Here is a 19,729-nt window from a genome sequence, read left to right on the forward strand (position 1 = left end):
TGCAGGGACTCCCTGCTCTTGATATAGCTACAGTAAATTCACATCTAGAAAATCATTTTGTAGGAGAGGAAATTTCAGAAAAAAAGTTGCAAAATTACGATGTTCTGGGCAGTGCAAACCCAAGGTTGGTACCAGTTAGCCCCTCTTTTGTTTTACCTCCTTTCCTCTTTCCCTATTTGAGTTTTCAAGGGATAAAAAGAAAGTTGTACTATGTAAGTCTCCAAGATGTATTTTATTCTGTCCCCCAGCCCTTTTTGGAAGGAGCAGTGTGGGAAATTTGCAGAAACCCTTTGTGGCAAGGGGGTTGGGACATTGGGAGAAATAGCAGTAACTTTAGGTTTCCATGGGCACTTAGTGCTGTCAGCCATGCTTAAAGAAGGAGCATCAAATAAGCTGATAAGAAGAACCTGAGGACAGAGGCAACCTGACCATAGCCCCATAAAGGAGAGGCATTCATGTGTAGAAACAAAGTAGGTATGGACAATTTTGCTGCTGGGGGCTAGGACTGGGGAAGGTAATGCAATAAAAATGGGTGCACAGAGCACTTTTGTTCTCAGCAGGCAGCAGGAGTGAAACCAGGTAAGGAAGACACCAAAATGGGCTTTCGTTGCTACAGGAAAACTCACACCCTCCTTCCAGGCTGTGTTAGTGACCCCTATTTCAGCACCACAGGCAGCCTTCCTCCAGTACTATTTCAGCAGCTCTAATCCCTAATCAGCATCGGGGCTGCAGGGCAGACTTTCTTCTTGGGCTCCTCTACTTACCGGGTTAAACCCCTTCACATGGGCGCTCCTTTGCCGTCACTGGCTTACTGTCAGGGATAAGGGTGCAGCCAGCCAGCATGTCCACAGAGGCCAAGATAGAGTCATAAAGGCGATCTGCATGGCTCTCCAGCTCACCAGACTGCTTCTCGATCCTCCCAAGGACATCCTTTAAAACTAACAATGAAGTTATACAAAGATACAGCATTCTGCTTGAAGTAGGGCTGTAGCAGTAGTTTCAGAATGCCCACTCATTTTATTTTTTAAAACAGTGATGTTCCCAGGACTTCTGTGGAACTGTAAATTTTTAATGAGGGTCTGTTAATGTTTGTTGTGTTGTTTTGTTGTTGCAGTATTGGATAATTAACTGAGGGGCACTCTACCTCTGCGTACTTCCTCAACCCTTTTTATTATTTTGAGGCAGGGTCTTGCTAAGTTGCCTAGGCTGACCTGGAATTTGGAATCCTCCTGCCTCAGCCTCCTGTGTAGCTGAGATTACAGGTGTGTACCACAACACCTGGCTACATTATTAACTTTCAGTTAAAGCTAGTATTCACCAGCTGTACTCTGGAATTACATAACTGACAATAGGGCACACAGACATGGCTTTCTGTTAGATAGTATAATTTAACTTCAGAGATGAGATCGGGCACATATATAAAAACATGCCAAGATAAAAATGCTGATGCGACCAGCTCCTATCAACTTCTGTTGGCTTGAGGACATTTCATATATGAGTGATTTGGTAATGTATTAGGGGATGCTTATGAGTCCTATGGGTCCTATGTGAACAGACTTAAAAAGAAAATGATCTGAGAGCAGGCTAGGACAAAATCATTAGGCTGGGCTTCACTCCTACAGTAGTGCTATGGATGGGCTTTATATATAGCCAGAGTTATTTCACGCACAGCAGACTTTTTCCTTCAAAAGATAAAAAAAAAATTTAAGCACAAAGGCTGCCTTAGCTTCCGGTGCCTTTATCAGCTGTGTTAACATGCTTTCTGGTTTCCTGCCACAGCTACAACATCTGCCAACAGAGGAAGGGAAAGGGGAAGCTGCATGCCTTCAGACATTGCTGACTGGATGGGCAAAAGGAGGAATATAGGTTGGCTATGTTGAGATCAGCCCCTGGGGAAGCCGCAGAGTGCCATGTCATCAGGGCAATGAGCTGTTCTGACAACTCTAGAGAGCTGGAGTGGCGGAGATGTGCAGTAAAGCTTGGTCATAAAGGTGGCTGAGCTGGGTGTTTCCCCTCCACCTTCAGACTTTGCTCAGCCTTCCTGTTGTTGTCAGTGGAATTCAGAGGAACTTTTTGATTATACTTTAATCTTTGACTGTAGGGGCCAAGGAAAAGAGAAGCTAGAAAGGGAAATGAAGTACAGAATAATTTCCCAGTAGGATTTTTTTTTTTTTTGGCAGTATTGGGGATAGAATCCCGGGGTACTCTATTACTGAGTCGCATCCCCACCCTTTTATTTTGTATTTTGAGATAGAGTCATGCTGGTCTTGAACTTGTGATCCTCCTTCCTCAGCCTCCTGGGACATTGGGATCACAAGGCATGTGCCAACACACCCACCTCTAATTTGTGTGTTTTAACTGAATACAAACAGGGGCCTTGTACAGCTTAACATTAACAGGTTCCAGTCATTTGACCAGTTATAAGGGTTGAGATGCAAGACAGAACTGTCAATCTGTACAAGTAACTGGGTAAAAATGTGGAGGCCTTTGGCAGGAGGCTGAGATGGGCAACTCTTTAAGGGAAAATGCCTTGGGTTATACTTGGAGTCAAGTAAGAAATCGGGCTGTGAGGCTGGGCGGAGTGGGCATATGCTGGCCTCTGCTCACTCTGATAAGGTGCTCCTGGAAGAAGAAAAGTGTGAAGTGTCGAGAGGAACTTGTGATTTTCACAAAACAGCCAAGCGTTCTGATTATTCCAGGCAGAGGACAGGGAGGGGCATTGTACCAATCTGAAAGAGCCTGGATACATATCCATGAACCATAGATTCTAACTGAAAGCCTCCTCTTCTGGCCAGTACTACCCCAGGATCCCTTCTGAGAGCAGCGTCAAGTGGGGTGTTCTTAATACAGGCTAGCTACTGAAAACTACAGGAAAACTTTTTAAAGTGAAGGTCAGTCACTTTATAGAGGCCTACTTTCACATGTGGCCTCTGAAAAGAGGCTCCTGCATTTGAGCTTTCCCTGCTCAGGCCTCACACCTCCAGACACTGACAGCAATATAGAGTCAGCACATCGGGGCTGCCTGAGGCAAATTCACAATTCTGTAAGGTAATAATAGCATCTACCTCACAGAGCTGTGATTAAATGGGGGAAAAAAAAGATGCCAACTGTTTCAGCCCATGCTAAGTGATCAGTAAAATGCTGGTGTAGTTACAGCAGCAAAGGAGCTTGGCATGCCGAGTTTGTGCCCCAATATAAAACCTAAAGATCCTAGTCTAAGGGAACCAGGGAAGAGCCAAAGGCCTTAAAGGGGCAGAGAATTGCAAAGGGTTCGCATAACTTACAAGAGATAATCATTCTACTGTAAACCCTTTAGGGGTCACTGTCCATCAGAACCCCTCTGCTGATTCACAGGTACTTCCCAGGGTACCACTGAATATCTGCAAGTGCTCAGTTGTCACACTGTGGGAGTAGAAGGGCTTACTGGTATTTAGTGGGGTCAGGGATGCTGTGAAACATCCTACAATTGCATAGGGAAAACCCTCTATAACATACAACAACTGTGCTGGGGTTGAGAACCTAGGTCTATACTACCTCCCTAGTCTACACCCACTTCTGTTAAAAGTGCCTTAAAAAAAGTGCCTTCTCAAGCTCCTGAGGTCTTGCTCAGCTTTGCGTACTCTTGGATTCCAGTATAAATCTCATCTCACTCCAAAGCTCAAGCAAAAAATAGATGAGATCTTAAAGCAATTGTTTGTACATAGTCTTACAGGAAATTAGGGACTACTTTGGGGAGTTCCCTCAGTTCAAGATTTTAACCTCCATATCACACCTCTTGCCCTATAAGGACAAAGATGTGTGTAAAACTGTAGGCACCTGGTACACTCAGACCTTCTCTTCTTTTTTGGCACTGGGGATTGAACCCAGGGGTGCTTTACCACTGAACTGCATCCTCATCCCTTTTTGAGACAGGGTCTTGCTAAGATGCTGAGGCTGACTCTGGATTTGTGATCCTCCTGAATCGCAGGAGTGCACCATCACGCCCAGCTAGGAGTCCTCTTAGTCTCTGATTCTCACAACACCAGTTGGAAACTCATCCTGCAAAATGGGTTTGAGCTTGGTTTGCATGCCACTGCCACCCCATTCCCTTTCATCAGTTTAATTCTTCATTCAGTCTAATCTATGAGAATAGATTATTCTCAAGTCCTTTTGGTCAACGATTTCTGGAACAATTCCTTCCCTAAAGTAGAAAATAAGGCAGAAAAACCAGAGTTCAACCTGAGCTGAATAAAATGAGGAACCCCTGAGTGTTACCCACTGAATACTCCAGCCACAATTAAGGATTGTTAGAATACAATCACGATTCCCACCCACAACACTACCAAGAAACTATATAAGCAAATGAGCGCCACTGTTGCAAGCTTAAGCTGGATTTCTGACAGATTTACTTTTAATGACAACTGCCTCAACCTGGGTTTGCAGGGCAATGATGACAAAAAGACCTGGCAGAAGTCCCCATGTGACTCTTAAGGCAGGTGGGGGTGGTTCCTGCAACATTGTATTCTCACCAGGCCTGCTGCTGAGAGGGATTAAACTCTAGCTAAATTAAAAGCTCAAGCACATAAACTGGGCACAGTACATGCCTACAGTCCCAGCTATTCTGGATGCTGAGGCAGGTGGATTTCAAATTTGAAGCCAGCCTGGCCAACTTTGAGCCCTGCCAAATTAAAATGAAATGACTGAGGATATAGATCAGTGGTAGAATGTTTGCCTAGCATGTGTGAGACCCTGGGTTCAATCCTTAAGACTGCAAACAAAATAGAAAAAAAAAAAATCATTAAAATCAACCCCAAATAGATCAAAGACTTAAACATAGACCTAACACTATGAAACTACTAGAATAAAACATGAGGAAAGGCTTCAGGACATTGGTATGGGCAAACAATTTTTGGATATGACCCCAAAAGCCTAGGCAATAAAAGCAAAAACTGACAAACAGGATTACATTGACTGAAAAGTTTCTGCACAGTGAAGGAAAAAACAGAATGAAGAGACCTACAGAATGGAGAAGGTATTTGTAAACTAGTCATCTGACAAGGGATTAACTCTCAAGTATAAAAGGAATTCAAATAACAACAACAAAAAACCCAAATAATCTGATTTAAAAGTGGGTAAATGACTGAGTGTTGACATTTTAAAAAAGATACACAAATGGCAAGAAATATACAAAAAAATGCTCAATATCACTAATCATGAGGGAGATACAAATCATAACCACCATAAAATAAAATTTCACTGTAGTTAAATGACCATTATCAAAAAGACAAAAAAATTAAAGGTGAATATTTGGAAAAGGGGGAACACTCAGATAATGCTGGGTAGGAAATGTAAATCAGCAGAGCCACTATGGAAAATAGTAAAGAAGTTCTCAAAAAACTAGAAACAGAACTGCCATGTAATTCAGCAGCCCTACTACTGTGTATACACATCTAAAGGAAAGGAAATCAGCAGGTCAGAGCCCCCTGCACTCAAATGTTCACATTCAACACATTCATAATACCAAAGATATGGAATCAACCTAGGTGTCCACTGGTGGATGAATGGGTAAGGAAAGTACATTTACAGAGTGGAATATTGAAAGCATAAAAAAGAACAAAAGTCTGTCATTTCATATTCATGGATAGAATATTAAGTGAAATAAGTCAGATGCAGACAAATTCTGGGGGCTGGGGTTGTGGCTCAGTTTTAGAGGGCTTTCCCAGAGTTTATGACACCCTGGATTGGATCCCCAGCTCCATAAACACAAAGAAAACAAAAACAACCAAACAACAAAAACCCGATTCTGCATGTTCTCATTATGTAGAAGTTAAAAGGCAGATCTTACAGAAAGAGAGGTATCTCTAATCATAGGATGATTAATGGTTCTGGAGTGCGGCTGGGTAGGAGAAATAATTTCTCAGGTTTCGCAGTGCCAAGAATTAAACCTAGAGCTTCGCTGTGCCATTAGGCTATATATCCCCAGCCCCACTTCAGAAGTGTTCTACAGCACAGAAAGATAACAATGGTTGACAATAATTAACTGTTTATTTCAAAATAGCTTGTACAGAGGTTTTTAAATGTTCCCAACACTAAGAAATGATAAATGAGATAACCAATATACCAATCCTGATCTGGTCATTCCACATTGTACACATGTACTGAAATGTCACACTGTATCCGATAAATAGGTACAACTGTGTGTCAATCAAAAATAATAAAAAAAAAATAGGTTAAACAATAATCTCTCAAGCATCTCACCTGGTGTGTTCTCCAATAGGCACTGAAGAAGAATCTCCCCCTTCTGTAAGACACTGTCTGTCAGGAACTGATGTTCATCTATATCATTCTTAAATTGCTTAAGACATATAGGGAAAGAAAAGGGAAAACAAAACTTCATTACTATTGTTTTATAAAACTTAAATGAACACCATGCAAAGTGGCTTTAGTCCTCTAACATGGAAGATACCACTTGGTCTGCAGAATTCCTCAAGTAAAGAGTGTACTAGTTTAAGTTCATCTTCCTTGAGCCTAATTTTTTTTTTCCTTCTGTTTAGTTTGACAAAAGTTTTCCCTGACTGAGGCTGGCTCATGAACAGATTTATTGTTGTGCCCTATTTTATGGGGTTCTCATCAACTCATAACAGTATGGGTTTCCCAAAATAAACTCTTTTCTACTGGACCTGATAAGTAAGAATAAGCAATGTGGCTAGTGACCTCTGGCAGTTTCGGCCTCCACCTTAGGGTTACTGCCTCGACCAGGGAAGTGGCAAGTTTCCCAAGCAGCTCATCTGTTTTGCCCTCACAGCTACCAAACTTTGTAGTCAATTGTTTTAATCTTTTTTTTAGTTGCTAAGAAACATTAGGTCAAAACTATGGCCACCTTTAATCCATGGGGCATAATTCGATGCTTAGTTGTTTTTCTTTTTTTTCCCCTTATGTATTACAGATTAAGTTCAGGAGCTCTTAACCACTGAGCCACATCCCCAGCCCTTTTTATTTTTTAAGACAGAGTCTCACTAGGTTGTTGGGGCTGTCCTGAATTTGTGATTCTCTTGCCTCAGCCTCCGAAATTGCTGGGATTACAAGCATGAGCCTCCATGCTCAGCTTGGTGCTTAACTTTTTTTTTTTAAAATATTTTTTTAATATTTCTTTTTTAGTTATAGTTTATTTTTATGTGGTGCTGAGGATTGAACCCAGAGCCTCACACGTGCTAGGCGAGTGCTCTACAGATGAGCCACAATCCCAGCCCCGGGTGCTTAACTTTTTGAGCCATAATTTCACTCTTGGATTTACTTTTTTCCTGGTTTCAGTCTTCCTCTACCCTGATATCTACACTTATTTTATTCCTTGGTACTCTTATGTAGTTGAGATGCTGCCTTAACCCCACTGAGTTAAGATAGGCAGAGTATGGAAAAGGCTTCAGTTAAAATATGTGAACACAGAACTGGGTGTGATGGGTAGTGTTTGCAATTCCAGTGATTTAGGAGGTTGAGGCAGGAGGATTGCAAGTTTGAGGTCAGCCTGCGCAACTTGGCAAGACCGTGTCTCAAAATAAAAAAAATAAAAGGGCTGGGCCACTTCATACAAACCCAAATGTCAACAAAAATTGTTTCTGTGACATACTGAAGAAACGTGACCTGCAAGCCCAGAAACACATACAGGGTCTGGGATCCCAGACTCTTTTAATGAACTTGGCAAGTGTTCAGATTTATTCTCTCAACATGGAGAATCTGCTTAAATATTCTTGGCTTTACTCAAGAACACACTAATGACTGTATATACCACTGTCCTCTTTCTGCCTCAAGAACTCAATGGGCTTATTTGTCACATCACACAAAATTCTATGGTAATTATAATTGTAAAAATAAAATAAAAGGGATGGGGATGTAGCTCAGTGAGAAAGCATCCCTGGATTCAATCCCCAACGGGGCTCTCCCCCTCAAAAAAGCCATACCCACAGCTAACATCTTAAAAGTAAGTAAATTAAATATGTGAGCATGCACACTTGCTTATAATAGTTGGAATTTTTTTTTTTTAAATACTGGGATTTAACCAGGGGTGTTTTATCACCTAACTACATCCCCAGCCCTTTTTGTTTTGAGGCAGAGTCTTGCTAAGTTGCCCAGACTGGCCTCAAACTTATGATCCTCCTGCCTTAGCATTACATCTGGATTACAGGCATGTGCTACCATGTTGGTTTGGCCTCCAACTTTTCTAGGCCTCAGCCTCAGAGTAGCTAAAATTATAGGTGAGCACCATCTTGCCCCTTTTATACTAAGTCTTGATTTAAGCAGGAGCCAAGGTTAACTCACACGTAAGCCATGCAGTATTCTGTGTGGGGAAGGGGTTCAGTGCAATCTCACTTTGTGACAGTTGTGTGACACAGGCTTAGGCCTCACTGACTTGCAGGAGTAACTCCTAGCTCAGATCTCAACTGATCTCACAAAGCAAGATAGTTGCTGGAAGTGAGGTGCAGAGAATGGCATGAGGGATAAAATGAAGGGAATGGGGTTAGCCTAGATGCACCTGTTAATGACAGGCTACAAAGACCACTGAGGTAAGTCTAACAGGGCATTTCCTCTTCTTTACAGATATATGCAACGTGGGGTCATGGAGTCGGCTTACAGAGGACCCTGAGACTCAGCCTTCTTCAAGCTCTTTCTGGAACTCAGGCTACCTCTCTCCACAGTGCAGTAAATAACATTCCTGAGGGTGGAGCAGCTGGCCTGCCTGCCAGATTTTGGTTGGCTCAGAGATAGAAAACAAAGGTCCTCCCTTCAGCCTGGTTGTGGTTCGGCCAGGCTCTGAGTCAGGGTGGTGCAGCCTGAGGAACTTGTAAATCACGCCCTCTTCTGTCGAAGTTAATGTCAGGTTTTAAGGTTGTACAGATTTAGAGAAGACCCCTTCTAGATTGTCATCAGACTCAGACCACAAATGCTGTCACTGCCCCTCAGGAAGAAGTTACGAAGGCTTGGCCAACCAGAGGTTAAATGTATTAGCTGCTTAATAGAACATTCTGGGAGGCTTGCTTATTTACTTATTTATTTTAACCAAAGTATTTCCACAAAAATTTCTTGTTTTGTTCTTGGAGTACTTCTTAGATTCTCTTGTCTTTAACCTCTCTTTCTAAAGAAAGCCCTCTATGATCCCTCTCCCGCCCTCAGTTAAAAAGTAATAGGTTTGTCTAAATAAGATGGAGATGCTGGCCCCAGGAGGTAGAGAGAGGTTCCCTTTGATGTGATAAGAGGGTAACAGTGACTCAGATAAGAAAGGCCAGGTTGTTTAGAAGAGGGGGAAATCCCGAAATCCCTGACCTTTGTCCTACTGTATCCCTTTCCCCTCTCATAAAAGATTTCCATTCTCCAAGATGGTCTTTTTTTTTTTTTAATATTTCTTTTTTAGTTTTAGGTGGACACAATATCTTTATTTTACATTTATGTGCTGGTGAGGATCCAACCCAGTGCCTCATGCATGCTGGACGAGCACAATACCACTGAGCCACAACCCCAGGCCCCCCAAATGGTCTTTGAGACAGAAAGGTCTTCTCTACCCTCATCTCCTTTATCCTACTCAAAACTGGTTTAGAATAAAACCTGCTTTTCCCTCACCAACCTTCCCCCTGAGTTTTAGTGGAGCCTGATTAGCAGTAAAGTCTTTTCTCCCTGGCTTCAGGATAAAAATTACATAATTTCAATATGCTTAATCCCATTCAATATGCTTACCCTAGAATCAAGTTAACTGGATCTCACAAAGAAGTATTTTTAAAAGAATGGAATCTTAATGAAAGAGAGGTAACCCCCCCCCAAAAGCCAAACCCAAGCCCAAAGACACACAGAAGCAAACTGATGTCAAATTTTTGTTTAAATCTGCTTCATCTGAATGCCCTGTTGACATTCTGAAGTCAGGAAAATTTCAGCTCAGTTACTTAAAAAATAACAAAGCCCATCAGAACTTCTGAGATGGAATGTTCTGTATCTGTACTGTCTGGAGTGGTAGCCACTAGCACTGGGAATGCAGCTAATACAAGTGAAAAATCTTAATTTCAACAGTCATCTGTGACTGCTGGCTCTGTAACAGTGCAGGCCAATAATTATAAACCCTGAGATATTTGGAAAATTATAATGCAGAACACCCTGAAATATTTACAGTGTATATTAATTCTATTTGGCCTGGGAATCAATTCATTTATTTTAAAAAGTTTTTTTTTTTTTTTTGCACTGGGGATTGATCTCAGGGACATTTGACCACTGAGCCACATCCCCAGCCCTTTTTTGAATTTTATTTAGAGAATGTGAATTGCTTAGTCCCTCGCTGCTGCTAAGGCAGCAGATCCTCCTGCCTCAGCCTCCGGAGCTGCTGGGATTACACTCCAGTTCATTTTACAAAGTTTTACACTTACAATTTGAAAAGCCCCTCTGATTAGTTTCAGCTATAATTGACCTACAACATATTAGGCATCAGTTATTTGAGATTTTATTTTGTGATTAAGTGCTTTTGCAATCACTCTTCGAAAGTAAAAGGCCAAAAGCCAGGACCACACATTACCCGGTAAAGCTGCAGAGAAGACTTGAGACCTGTAAGACTAGACCTGGGTGGAGACCCAAGGTTAATGACATCTGAGACATCATACAGCCAGCGGATCAGCTCTTCCAGCTGACAGCAAAACGTCTGCAGAGACAAATAAATGAACACACGGTATTAGTGACTGAACTCCTATTTGTAATCAAAAGGCTAAAAATATCAGGATGGCTCTGGGAACGGTGTGCACCTCTCAGAGCTTTCCTTCAGGCTCCTCTCTCCCCTTCCCATGACACCAGACCTTCCTCTGCCAGAGCAATGAGAAGCCCCTCTTGATTCTGTCTTCCTTTAGTCAGATGTGACACCAAATAAGAGACTAAGAAAACCCAGCCCCTGCAATGGGAGTGAACTGTAAAGGCAATGGATTGGACAGCCGAGAGGAGCAGTTCTATCCTGAAAACCAATTCTTGGGATAGCACCATTACCATCAAACCGTTTCTAAGGGAACAAATCCTGACCAACATGAACCCATTGCTGAAAACAACTTTTACCTCATGCTATCTCCATCTTTTACCACAAAAGATAACATGTCCAATAACCTTAGTCCTACCTGCTACCCAGGACAAAGAAAATAACACATGTGACATCAGGCAGGTTAAAACCCCCCATGAGTGCTAGGACACGTGGGTAGCATGGGCTCACAGGCCGAGGGCTACGCTGCAGACAAGCATCCTTCTGCCACCTGGTGGGGAAGGAGGGCAGAGGGATGCCCAGAGAGTGGGGAAAGGCACGTTCCTGAACCTTTCCCGGGTGTCGGTAACTGCATAAAGTCCTGATGTGAATTATTTAATTTAATCCACACAATATCCCAAAGCGGCAGGGCTCCACATTTCACAAAGAAGCAAACTCAAGGGACTGAGCCAAAATCCCAGAGGCAGCAGTGCCATGATTTACAGTCCAGATCTGCCTGCCCATTAGCAATCTATTCCACCCAGTATTGATCACATCTTCAGATTTTTTTTGTGTGTGTGTGTGTGTGTGTGTGTGGTACTGGGGATTGAACTCAGGGCCTTGAGCATGCAAGGCAAGTACTCTACCAACTGAGCTCCATCTCCAGCCCCAAATCTTCAGATTCTAACAGGTAGCCAATGAAAGGTTCAGTGGCCAAGAAGTCTAGGACATGGGACATCTAACACCTCTTACTTTGTGGAGTACACCACTGTGGTAGAGGAAGCGCTGAAAAGTCCTGCAGTTGAGAGAGCTGCTACCTTTATAGAGCCCAGTGTTTCCTAAGGGCACCTGCACAGGAACCCTTTGTGCAGGATACCTGAGAGGAAAAGCAGCCAGGGCTAGTGGTTTGGAATCAGGATCTGCAGGGTCCACCTGGGTCTGATTCCTGGCATTGGTCCCACACACTCTGCCTTCTTCTCCAAACAGCAAAATGATAATAGTACTTATGGGGTAAGGTTTTTTAAAAAATATTTTTTATGTATATTTTTTAGTTGTAGATGAACACACAGTATCATTATTTATTTTTATGTGGTTCTGAGGATAGAACTCAGTGCCTCCCGCATGGGAGGCAACCGCTTTACCACTGAGCTATAGCCTCAGCCCAAGAATTTTTTCAAAAAAAAAAAAATTAAAAAAAAAAATTTTTTTTAAGTTGTAGTTAGACACAATACCTTTATTTTATTTATTTATTTTTATGTGGTACTGAGGATTGAACCCAGTGCCTTGCACGTGCTAGGCGAGCGCTCTACTGCTGAGCCACAACCCCAGCCTCAGGAATTGTAAGAACTAAATAAGGTGCAGCACAGTGCCGGGAATGTGAAAAATACCAGTCATTGTCAGCAAGTTTTACTGTGAAGTTTGTGGACTGGGGAAGACAAGAAACCCTCCGTTCCCGCCCTGCCCCAGGTCCTTACCTGTACACACTGCAACAGGGAGGCTTTCCCCTGCTCTTTTCTGGGATCCTGCCTTTCAGCATCTGGGTCCAAGAATGGCCACCTGTCCAACACAGCTGGCAAGGAGGGGTGTGTTTTCAGCAGTCTAGAAGAGACCCCAAGCACGTGGCTGCTCACCAGATTGCCTTCCCCTGCCGAGTCTCGGGCCTGGACAAAGTTGTGCAGGCAGCAGTGGTTATGTCCCTTGGGACATCCAGGTCCTTGGACAGTAGTCCCAGAAGGAAGCTGGCTCTGGCTGGAGTCCGATGGAAGGGAAGCTGGCCCATCAGTGTCTGATACTTCCAGGGAACTCTGCCCCTCAGCGACTCCAGGGGGCAGGGTCACCAAGGTGGGAATGGCATCTAGATAGGAAACCAAACTAGAAACCTGTGTCAGCCGAGTGGGCAGGGCAAGAAACTCATCGTCATTCTCCACCTCTTCTTCTGATTTCCATCTAGAATCCATGTAGGCAGGGCGCCGGACACTGTGGTAGGCCCTCTTCTCCCTTTCTGGCCTGGGTGAAGGACACCTTCTGTCCCTTGTCCTCAGCTGGGGAGAACCGCCCACCTCGAGGTGTTCACCCACAGGAAGCCGATTCTTCACGCCCCTCAAGGCTGTCTCTCTGCTCTCCCAAGAGGCATCTCTACTTCCTGGGACTTTAGGGGTGGATGCAAGTTGGCTCCAAGATGCCAGGCTCATGCTGCCCTGATTTTGAGACACTTCAGAGGGCCACTGCTTAAGGCTTGGCTCTCTAGGCCCAGAAAATGGCAAGGTAGGGGCCTGTGCTGGTGGGCAGTTGGGGGAGACATTAGTGGGTGATTTCAGAGTACTTGCTGGAGAGACAGAGAAGCTATCCAGGTCTACACCTGAGTCCTGCAGGACAGGGTCAGCTGGCACATGGCTATCAAGTTGCTTTGGGAGCTGAGGCCCAGGCCTCAGGGGGTAAGTATAGTCCAGCAGGTCTTCATACTCTTTATTTGGGTTCCAGAGCGGGGAGTGGCGATCAGGGGAAGGAGGCAAGGAATCCGGAAGCACACAAGCCCAGTACTCAGCCTGGAAGGAGAGGTGCCTCCGGCCCAAGCCAGTAGCATCACACCCAGAAGCTGCAGACTGTGATGACCACTGGAGCTGAGGCCCTGACCCCACCAGAGAAGGGGGATTCTGAGGGACAGCCAGCTCCAGGGAGGAGGGGATCTTGGTAAGGGAGTCATTCTGGGTTTCCACCTTCTCTTGCTGATTCTGGAGACTGCTGCCTGAGGAGGAGGCAGAAACACTGCAGCTGGACAGTTGAGGAGCAGCAGCCCCTGGGCTTACGACGGACTTCCATGGTGATGGGAAAGGGAAACGTGAGATTTGAGGCTGTTGGCTGAGCACCCAGGGGGAACCAACTGGGGAAGGGTCATCTTCAGTATCAGCCTCATGTCCTGAGCAAAGAGCTGTAGTTCTGGGCATGTCAACACTCTGAGGTAGTAGCTCCTGGGAGGTAGAAGGCTTGGTCTCCTCCATCTGCAATAGTAAGGGACAAAGAGGCACTCGGGTAAAAATAATCAAACCCAATTTCTTTTCCCACGACAACGCAGGCAGGGAAAAATCTCAAAATGTGAAAAAGTCTGTGGCCTAAGGCAAGAAGCAGAGTGATTCAGGCTGCCCCAGCAGTCCCCCACAGCAGAGATCCCTGTCCCCAGTCCTTTCAGAAGTTCTTCCTCTATGGATGGCCAGTTTGTGAGCAAGCAAAACCCAGCTCTGTCATGCTGCAGCTGGAGAGCACTGCCCCATTCTTTGAGAAGCAAGTCCTGGGTGGGCTACCTTTGATCTATTATGTGGCTGACAGGAGATCCAAACCCCACCAGGCTGCACCCTGCTCAGCTTGCTCCCCAGTGGTAGGTGAACTCTGACAACATAGTCCCTCACCTCAGCCTCTTCACTTTGAATTTTTAATCAGCTCAGTGAAAAACTCAGCCTCCATAGAGGCAGGACAGCACAATTGTTAAGGGATGGGCTTTGGAACCCAGACCTGAACTAGTCAACTCCTAAGCTCTGCCACCTTCCAGAACTAAGATTGAGCCTCACTTTGCTGGTGTGTAGAGTGGGGAGGGTAACAGCACTGCCCTTTCAAGAGGAAAGGGTCACTGAACTCTTGGAGCAAAGCACTTGGGAAGAGCCCAGGTACTACCTCGATAAGCAAACTCACTCTAGTGAAGCTGCTCACTTCTGTGCTGACTGACTTGCTACCTGCCCCACCACATTAGCTCAGCCCCTTGCTCCCAGTCACACTCAAGAGTCTCCCCACAGGATGGGGCCCATGGGGAAGCAAGCAGCAGTCAAGGTCACAATGACATCAAGAACATCAAAGCGGGCTGGGAATATAGCTCAGTTGGGCGAGTGCTTGCCTCCCATGTACAAGGCCCTGGGTTCAATTCCCAGCACCACAAAAAAGAAAAAAACAAACAAACAAACAAAAAGCCATTCCCAGGAAAGGTTTTGGCAAGCAGAATATAGAATGTCAGAACTGGAAGGGACAGATCATTAGGGTCACCTTCCAATTATAAAAAGGCCTTGAAAGATGCAATGATTTGGCCACATTCTCAGAACCTAGTAGGATTCCCTCTCATTGGGTTCCTTGCAGTCAGATGCCCAAGAAATTCTCCTTAGCCATAGACAGTGCTGTCCCCCACAGGGGTTCTGACAGGTCTCCTGGTCCCAAGGGAATTCAAGTCTCGGGGCCCTCAGAAGCCCAAAATGTCCCCAGGGTCCTCTTGAATCCTTCAAATCACCAACTCAGAAGACACACAATAGGGCTCCAGTTGTCAAAGGTCCCCTGGTCTAGCCCTCTGGGCAGCAGGCTCTTGGCCATACCCTCACCAGTCCTCAAGGTCAACAGTTATGCTCTTAAGGAACAAGAGACACCATGGACAGAGTGCCCTCTTGGCCTGGAGGCCTACCTCTCAAAGTAAAACTGAGACAGAAATCCTCATTCCCAGGCTCCTCCAACCCTCCAACCTGCACCATGGCAGGGAAAGGATGTTAGTCGGTGAGGAAACGTCCACACCCCCAAAGGACAGCACTGTGTCAGAACCCACAGTCCTGTTTGCCTTCCTACCTACCTGGCTTTCCACAGAGTGCAAGAGGTCTCCAGTTCCCACGCTGGCAGGAGGAAGCAGGCCACTGGGGGCAGGCCTAGACCTAACAGCTGCTCTGCTGGCAGCGTTGGCCTGTGGCAGGTAAGCTCTGCAGGTGCCGTCAGGGGTAGGTAGCCCCTCCGCCCCCCACACAGGAGAGGCCGGCCCTCCTTCAGCCTCTAGGCATTGGGGCTGCTCCTGGTTCATGGGCCCCGGCACATCCACCTTTTGCTCCCCACGGCTCCATCTCCCACAGGACTGGGCCTTTGCATCTGCAGATACTTCCAGCTCTGCCTTTTCTTCACCCAGGGCCATCAAGCTGTCCCTAGGTCAGGGCTCCCCTGAAGCCTTCTACTCCCTACAGAACAGGAGAGAAAAACAAGATTTTTTTTTTTCATCTGTGTTCAAGAAACCTTGTGTTTTGTTGTTGATTTTTTATTTTGTTTTTTAAAAATATTTTTTAGTTGTAAATGGATCTTTTGTTTTATGTATATGCAGTGCTGAGGATCAAACCCAGGGCCTCATACATGCCAGGCAAATGCCGAACCACTGAGCCACAACTCCAGCCCCAGTTTCTTTTCTTTTTTTTAATTCATTTTTTAAAAAAATTTTAGTTGTAGTTGGACACAATACCTTTATTTATTTATTTTTATGTGGTGATGAGCATCAAATCCAGGGCCTCGCACATGCTAGGTGAGTATTCTACTGCTGAGCTACAACTCCAGCCCTAGAAACCTTGGTTTTTAATGTTTAAGACAAACATTTTGGCCAAAGGGAAAAAGAAACAGCGACTATGTCCACAGGGAGTGCTAAGGTCCAGGTTTTCCCCGGCTTCAGAACTTTCAGAGGGAACACAGAAGCACATTTTGTCCTCTGTTTTTATGGTAGCTGATTCTGTCCCCAGCAGAAGGAACCCAGGAAGGTCAGTACAGGTGTTAAGGTGCAAAAGGCTTGGTGGGCCTGCAGCACAAAGCACTGGCCTAGTGGAGGAGCAGGGCGGTGGCAGAGAAGGAACTCTATGGTGGTGAGCTAGCTAGGACCCTTCTGTCCTAAAGTGTCACACTCCTGTGAGGCTGAGTTAGGGACAACTTATATAGGAGATGGATGATGGTAGGCCTTCTGACAGGTGGAGGTTTGTGGCCAAAAGACACAATCCTGATCCTAATCACCCAATCCTGATCCTAATCACTAGGTGTTTCTTCAGTTCTGCAACTCAGAAGAACAAAGAGCAAAGGTTTTTATTTCCTTAGGCTGTTTTTGTCACTGCTTGGTTTGCCCCCATGCAGTTCCTGACATCTTACACAATGGACAGGCTAGAGGGGGCAGCTGCCCCAAGCCCTCTTGCTGAGCACCAAACTCACAGCAAAGAAAGAAAACACACTTCACCTGATGACTGTGGAAGACTAGGGTCAGGTAAGGTTCAATAGGGAGACTGGGGGAGATACTGCCTCAGCGCTCAGCTTCTCAAGTCTGAGTCAGAGTCAAGGTTAGGGTCCTGCCTATGTCACCTTTTCATACAGTCCCTCTGACCCAACCCCACTGAACCAGAGGCCCAGCTGGGCCCTCTTTGGGCACAGCCTACAATGGTTCTGTGTCACAACAGCCTGTCTGTCTGTTGGCAGGTGATTGGGCCTATCTCTATCCCTTCTACCCTGGAGAAGAGCAAGTCAGGGCATGCCCTGCCTCCCACTGGGCCCAAGAAAGGATACTTCTTATGGGACTTGGCTCTGCCTGGCAGAGGAGGCAGGGCCCTCTCAGCACATATAACCTTATGCCCAGGCTATGGATGAGGCTGGGCCTCTCATTCTAAGGATGGTCAGAGACCTAAAGGAGAGATCAGTAACCTTTTCAGGCTAACCTGGCTTTTTAAAAAATTATTTTTATTTTTTTAGTTGTCAATGGATCTAACCTGGTCTTTTTTGTCATTGTTACTAGGGATTAAATCCAGCACTTTACCACTGAGCTATATCCCCAGACCTTTTTAATTTTAGATTAGGTCTGGCTAAGATACTAAAGGTCTTGCTAAGTTGCTGAGACTGGCCTCAAACTTGTACTCCTGCCTCAGCCTCCCAAAACACTGGGATTACAGGTGTGTACTCACTGTGCCTGGCACTAGCCTGGGCTTATGCTGATGTTGATGGCTGAGGGAAGCTGTGGAAACCAGGTGGGTAATGGTGGGACCAGAGTTAGTCCATGTGAGGAGAACCAGGTAGGCAGAAGAACACAAGGTGGGCACTCAGAGAAGAGGAAAAGAATTTGAGATGAACCTGCAAATAGGAAGAGACCTAGGACAAGCCTGGGCCTGACTGGTCAGCCGGGCTGCTGCTAGGGCAGGATGGTGCTGGGCTGAAGAGCTGACAGAAGAGCAGCTCTGGGAGGGCTTGGGAGGAGGTAAGGCAACTATGAATGCCCGGGATGTCGGCAGCCACCTGCAGTGACTCAGGCCAACCTCAAAGCTCAAATGTGGACAGAAATAGCCTTGTTTCCTCAGAGACTGGAGGCAAAGCATGAAAGAGCAGGCGCTGTTGGCAGCAGGGGAGGCTGCCAAGGGGGAGGAGGCCGCAGCTGCATGCTCCTCACACTTGGCTCACATGTCAGGAAACACAACCAGGGAGAGAACCACATACACCTGAGACCACTCTATCCCAGAATACTAGAGTCCTCACTGTGTCCTTCCTAGGCACATGAGGCTCCACCCTGCTTTAGGGGTGACCCTTCAGAAGAGCATGCACTTTACCAGCATGCTCATTTAATTCTCTCAAGCATCAGATAGGGCAGGAGTTAGTCAGAAAAACAAGTTTTGGACAGGTAATATATGGCTCAAATACAAAATGCACAACAGATGTGAAAGTCTCCCTCTGTCCATGTCCCCTGTTCCTCCAATAAATGAGCCAGTGCATGCAGAACATTTCAAACAGTGGCTGGCACAGCACATGTACTAAGCATCAACTATTAACAATAGTGTCATGGGGGCACTGACAGAATCAGTGTTAACAGGTCACCTTACAAGGAAGGAACAAAGGAGTTACACAGGAGAAACAGCAGTCAACCTTTCATATAAATCAAAAACGTTTACCACCAGATACTCCCACAAACACAGGTAAGCTGCCTTAGTAGTTTTTGTGGATGACTCCTGCATCCCAATGTGTACAAAACATGATTATCTATTTTAGCTGCTATTTTAAAACAAACTACCTTGGAAACTGTTCCTTACCAATGCACAGGTTTCCTTTTTCTTTTTCATCACCAGTCACTTATATTAATGGATAGTTGGGTTATTTCCAATCTTTGCTTCTACAAATAATACCCTGAGAACAGCACATCATCTGCACGCAAGCCAGCATCCTGAGGTGCAGAGGACCCGCACACGTTGCCAGGAGCCTCTGGGAGCTGTCAATCCAGACTCCCACCAGCATGTGCCAGTGCGGCATCCCACTGCAGGAAGGGCCCCTTCTCACTTCAGATGGGGAAACCACAGCTCAGGAGTCAAGTCCAAGGGTTGTCTGACTCTAGAACCCAAGCTCTTTATGGATCAAGCAGGGAAGCAGCGACAGAAGAAAAGCACAGAGTAGAAGGAAAAGACTGGTGGAGAAGACGGATGGAAGGACACAGTGACCAAGTCCTGCGGAGAGGGATTTTCATGAAGCCACATCCTCACCTTGTGGCTCTTTAAGAAACTGCATATGAAGACATTTGCCGGTAAGTTGTGATTTCACAACTGTGGGAACAGGCTGAGCCCACGAGCTGGAGAAATTAGGGTGAAGGCCGAATCTAACCCACAACCCCTGATTGCTCCTTCTTGCTCCAGTCCTAAAAACTCTCTCAATGGCCAGAGTTCCCTATGCCCCTCACTAAGGAGTGTTGAGTCAGTGCTGGAGTGAGATGAAGCCAGGCAAGACAAGTGAAAACATTTTGCTTTGAGGATGCGTTGTCTTATCTGGACTTCATTATTCTTATCCTGGGGAAGGGAGTGTGGAGAACTACAGTAACTATTCTATGCTGTTCAGGAGACACCCTTGAGTAATTCACAAGGCCACACACAAACCTAATCTAGGTTTACCAGCATGACCAGAGGCCCTTCATTAAACGAGTAAGGAGGTCTGAAAACCAATAATTTTCATGGAAACAGTACTTACAAAAAGACAGAATTCAAGGGGCTGGGGTTGTGG

The 19,729-nt window shown here is 45.4% G+C and overlaps 1 protein-coding gene across 4 annotated transcripts in view; it reads right to left on the bottom strand.

Moving 5' to 3' along the window:
* Cep68 (centrosomal protein 68) overlaps positions 1-19,729 on the bottom strand; it is a 28,975-nt gene that overhangs the window by 2,910 nt on the left and 6,336 nt on the right. For all 4 annotated transcript variants that reach the window (XM_005322071.5, XM_021724308.3, XM_078029109.1 and 1 more), the window contains exons 2-6: positions 15,546-15,918; positions 12,424-13,947; positions 10,526-10,648; positions 6,238-6,334; positions 765-938 (exon numbers count right to left, since the gene is read on the bottom strand). In XM_005322071.5, the coding sequence (XP_005322128.1) occupies positions 769-938; positions 6,238-6,334; positions 10,526-10,648; positions 12,424-13,947; positions 15,546-15,875 (2,244 nt within the window). In that variant the 5' untranslated portion in view covers positions 15,876-15,918 and the 3' untranslated portion in view covers positions 765-768. The remainder of the gene's footprint in view (positions 1-764; positions 939-6,237; positions 6,335-10,525; positions 10,649-12,423; positions 13,948-15,545; positions 15,919-19,729) is intronic.

This window comes from Ictidomys tridecemlineatus, chromosome 12 (genome assembly GCF_052094955.1).
Source record: "Ictidomys tridecemlineatus isolate mIctTri1 chromosome 12, mIctTri1.hap1, whole genome shotgun sequence".
Taxonomy (NCBI): Eukaryota; Metazoa; Chordata; class Mammalia; order Rodentia; family Sciuridae; genus Ictidomys; species Ictidomys tridecemlineatus.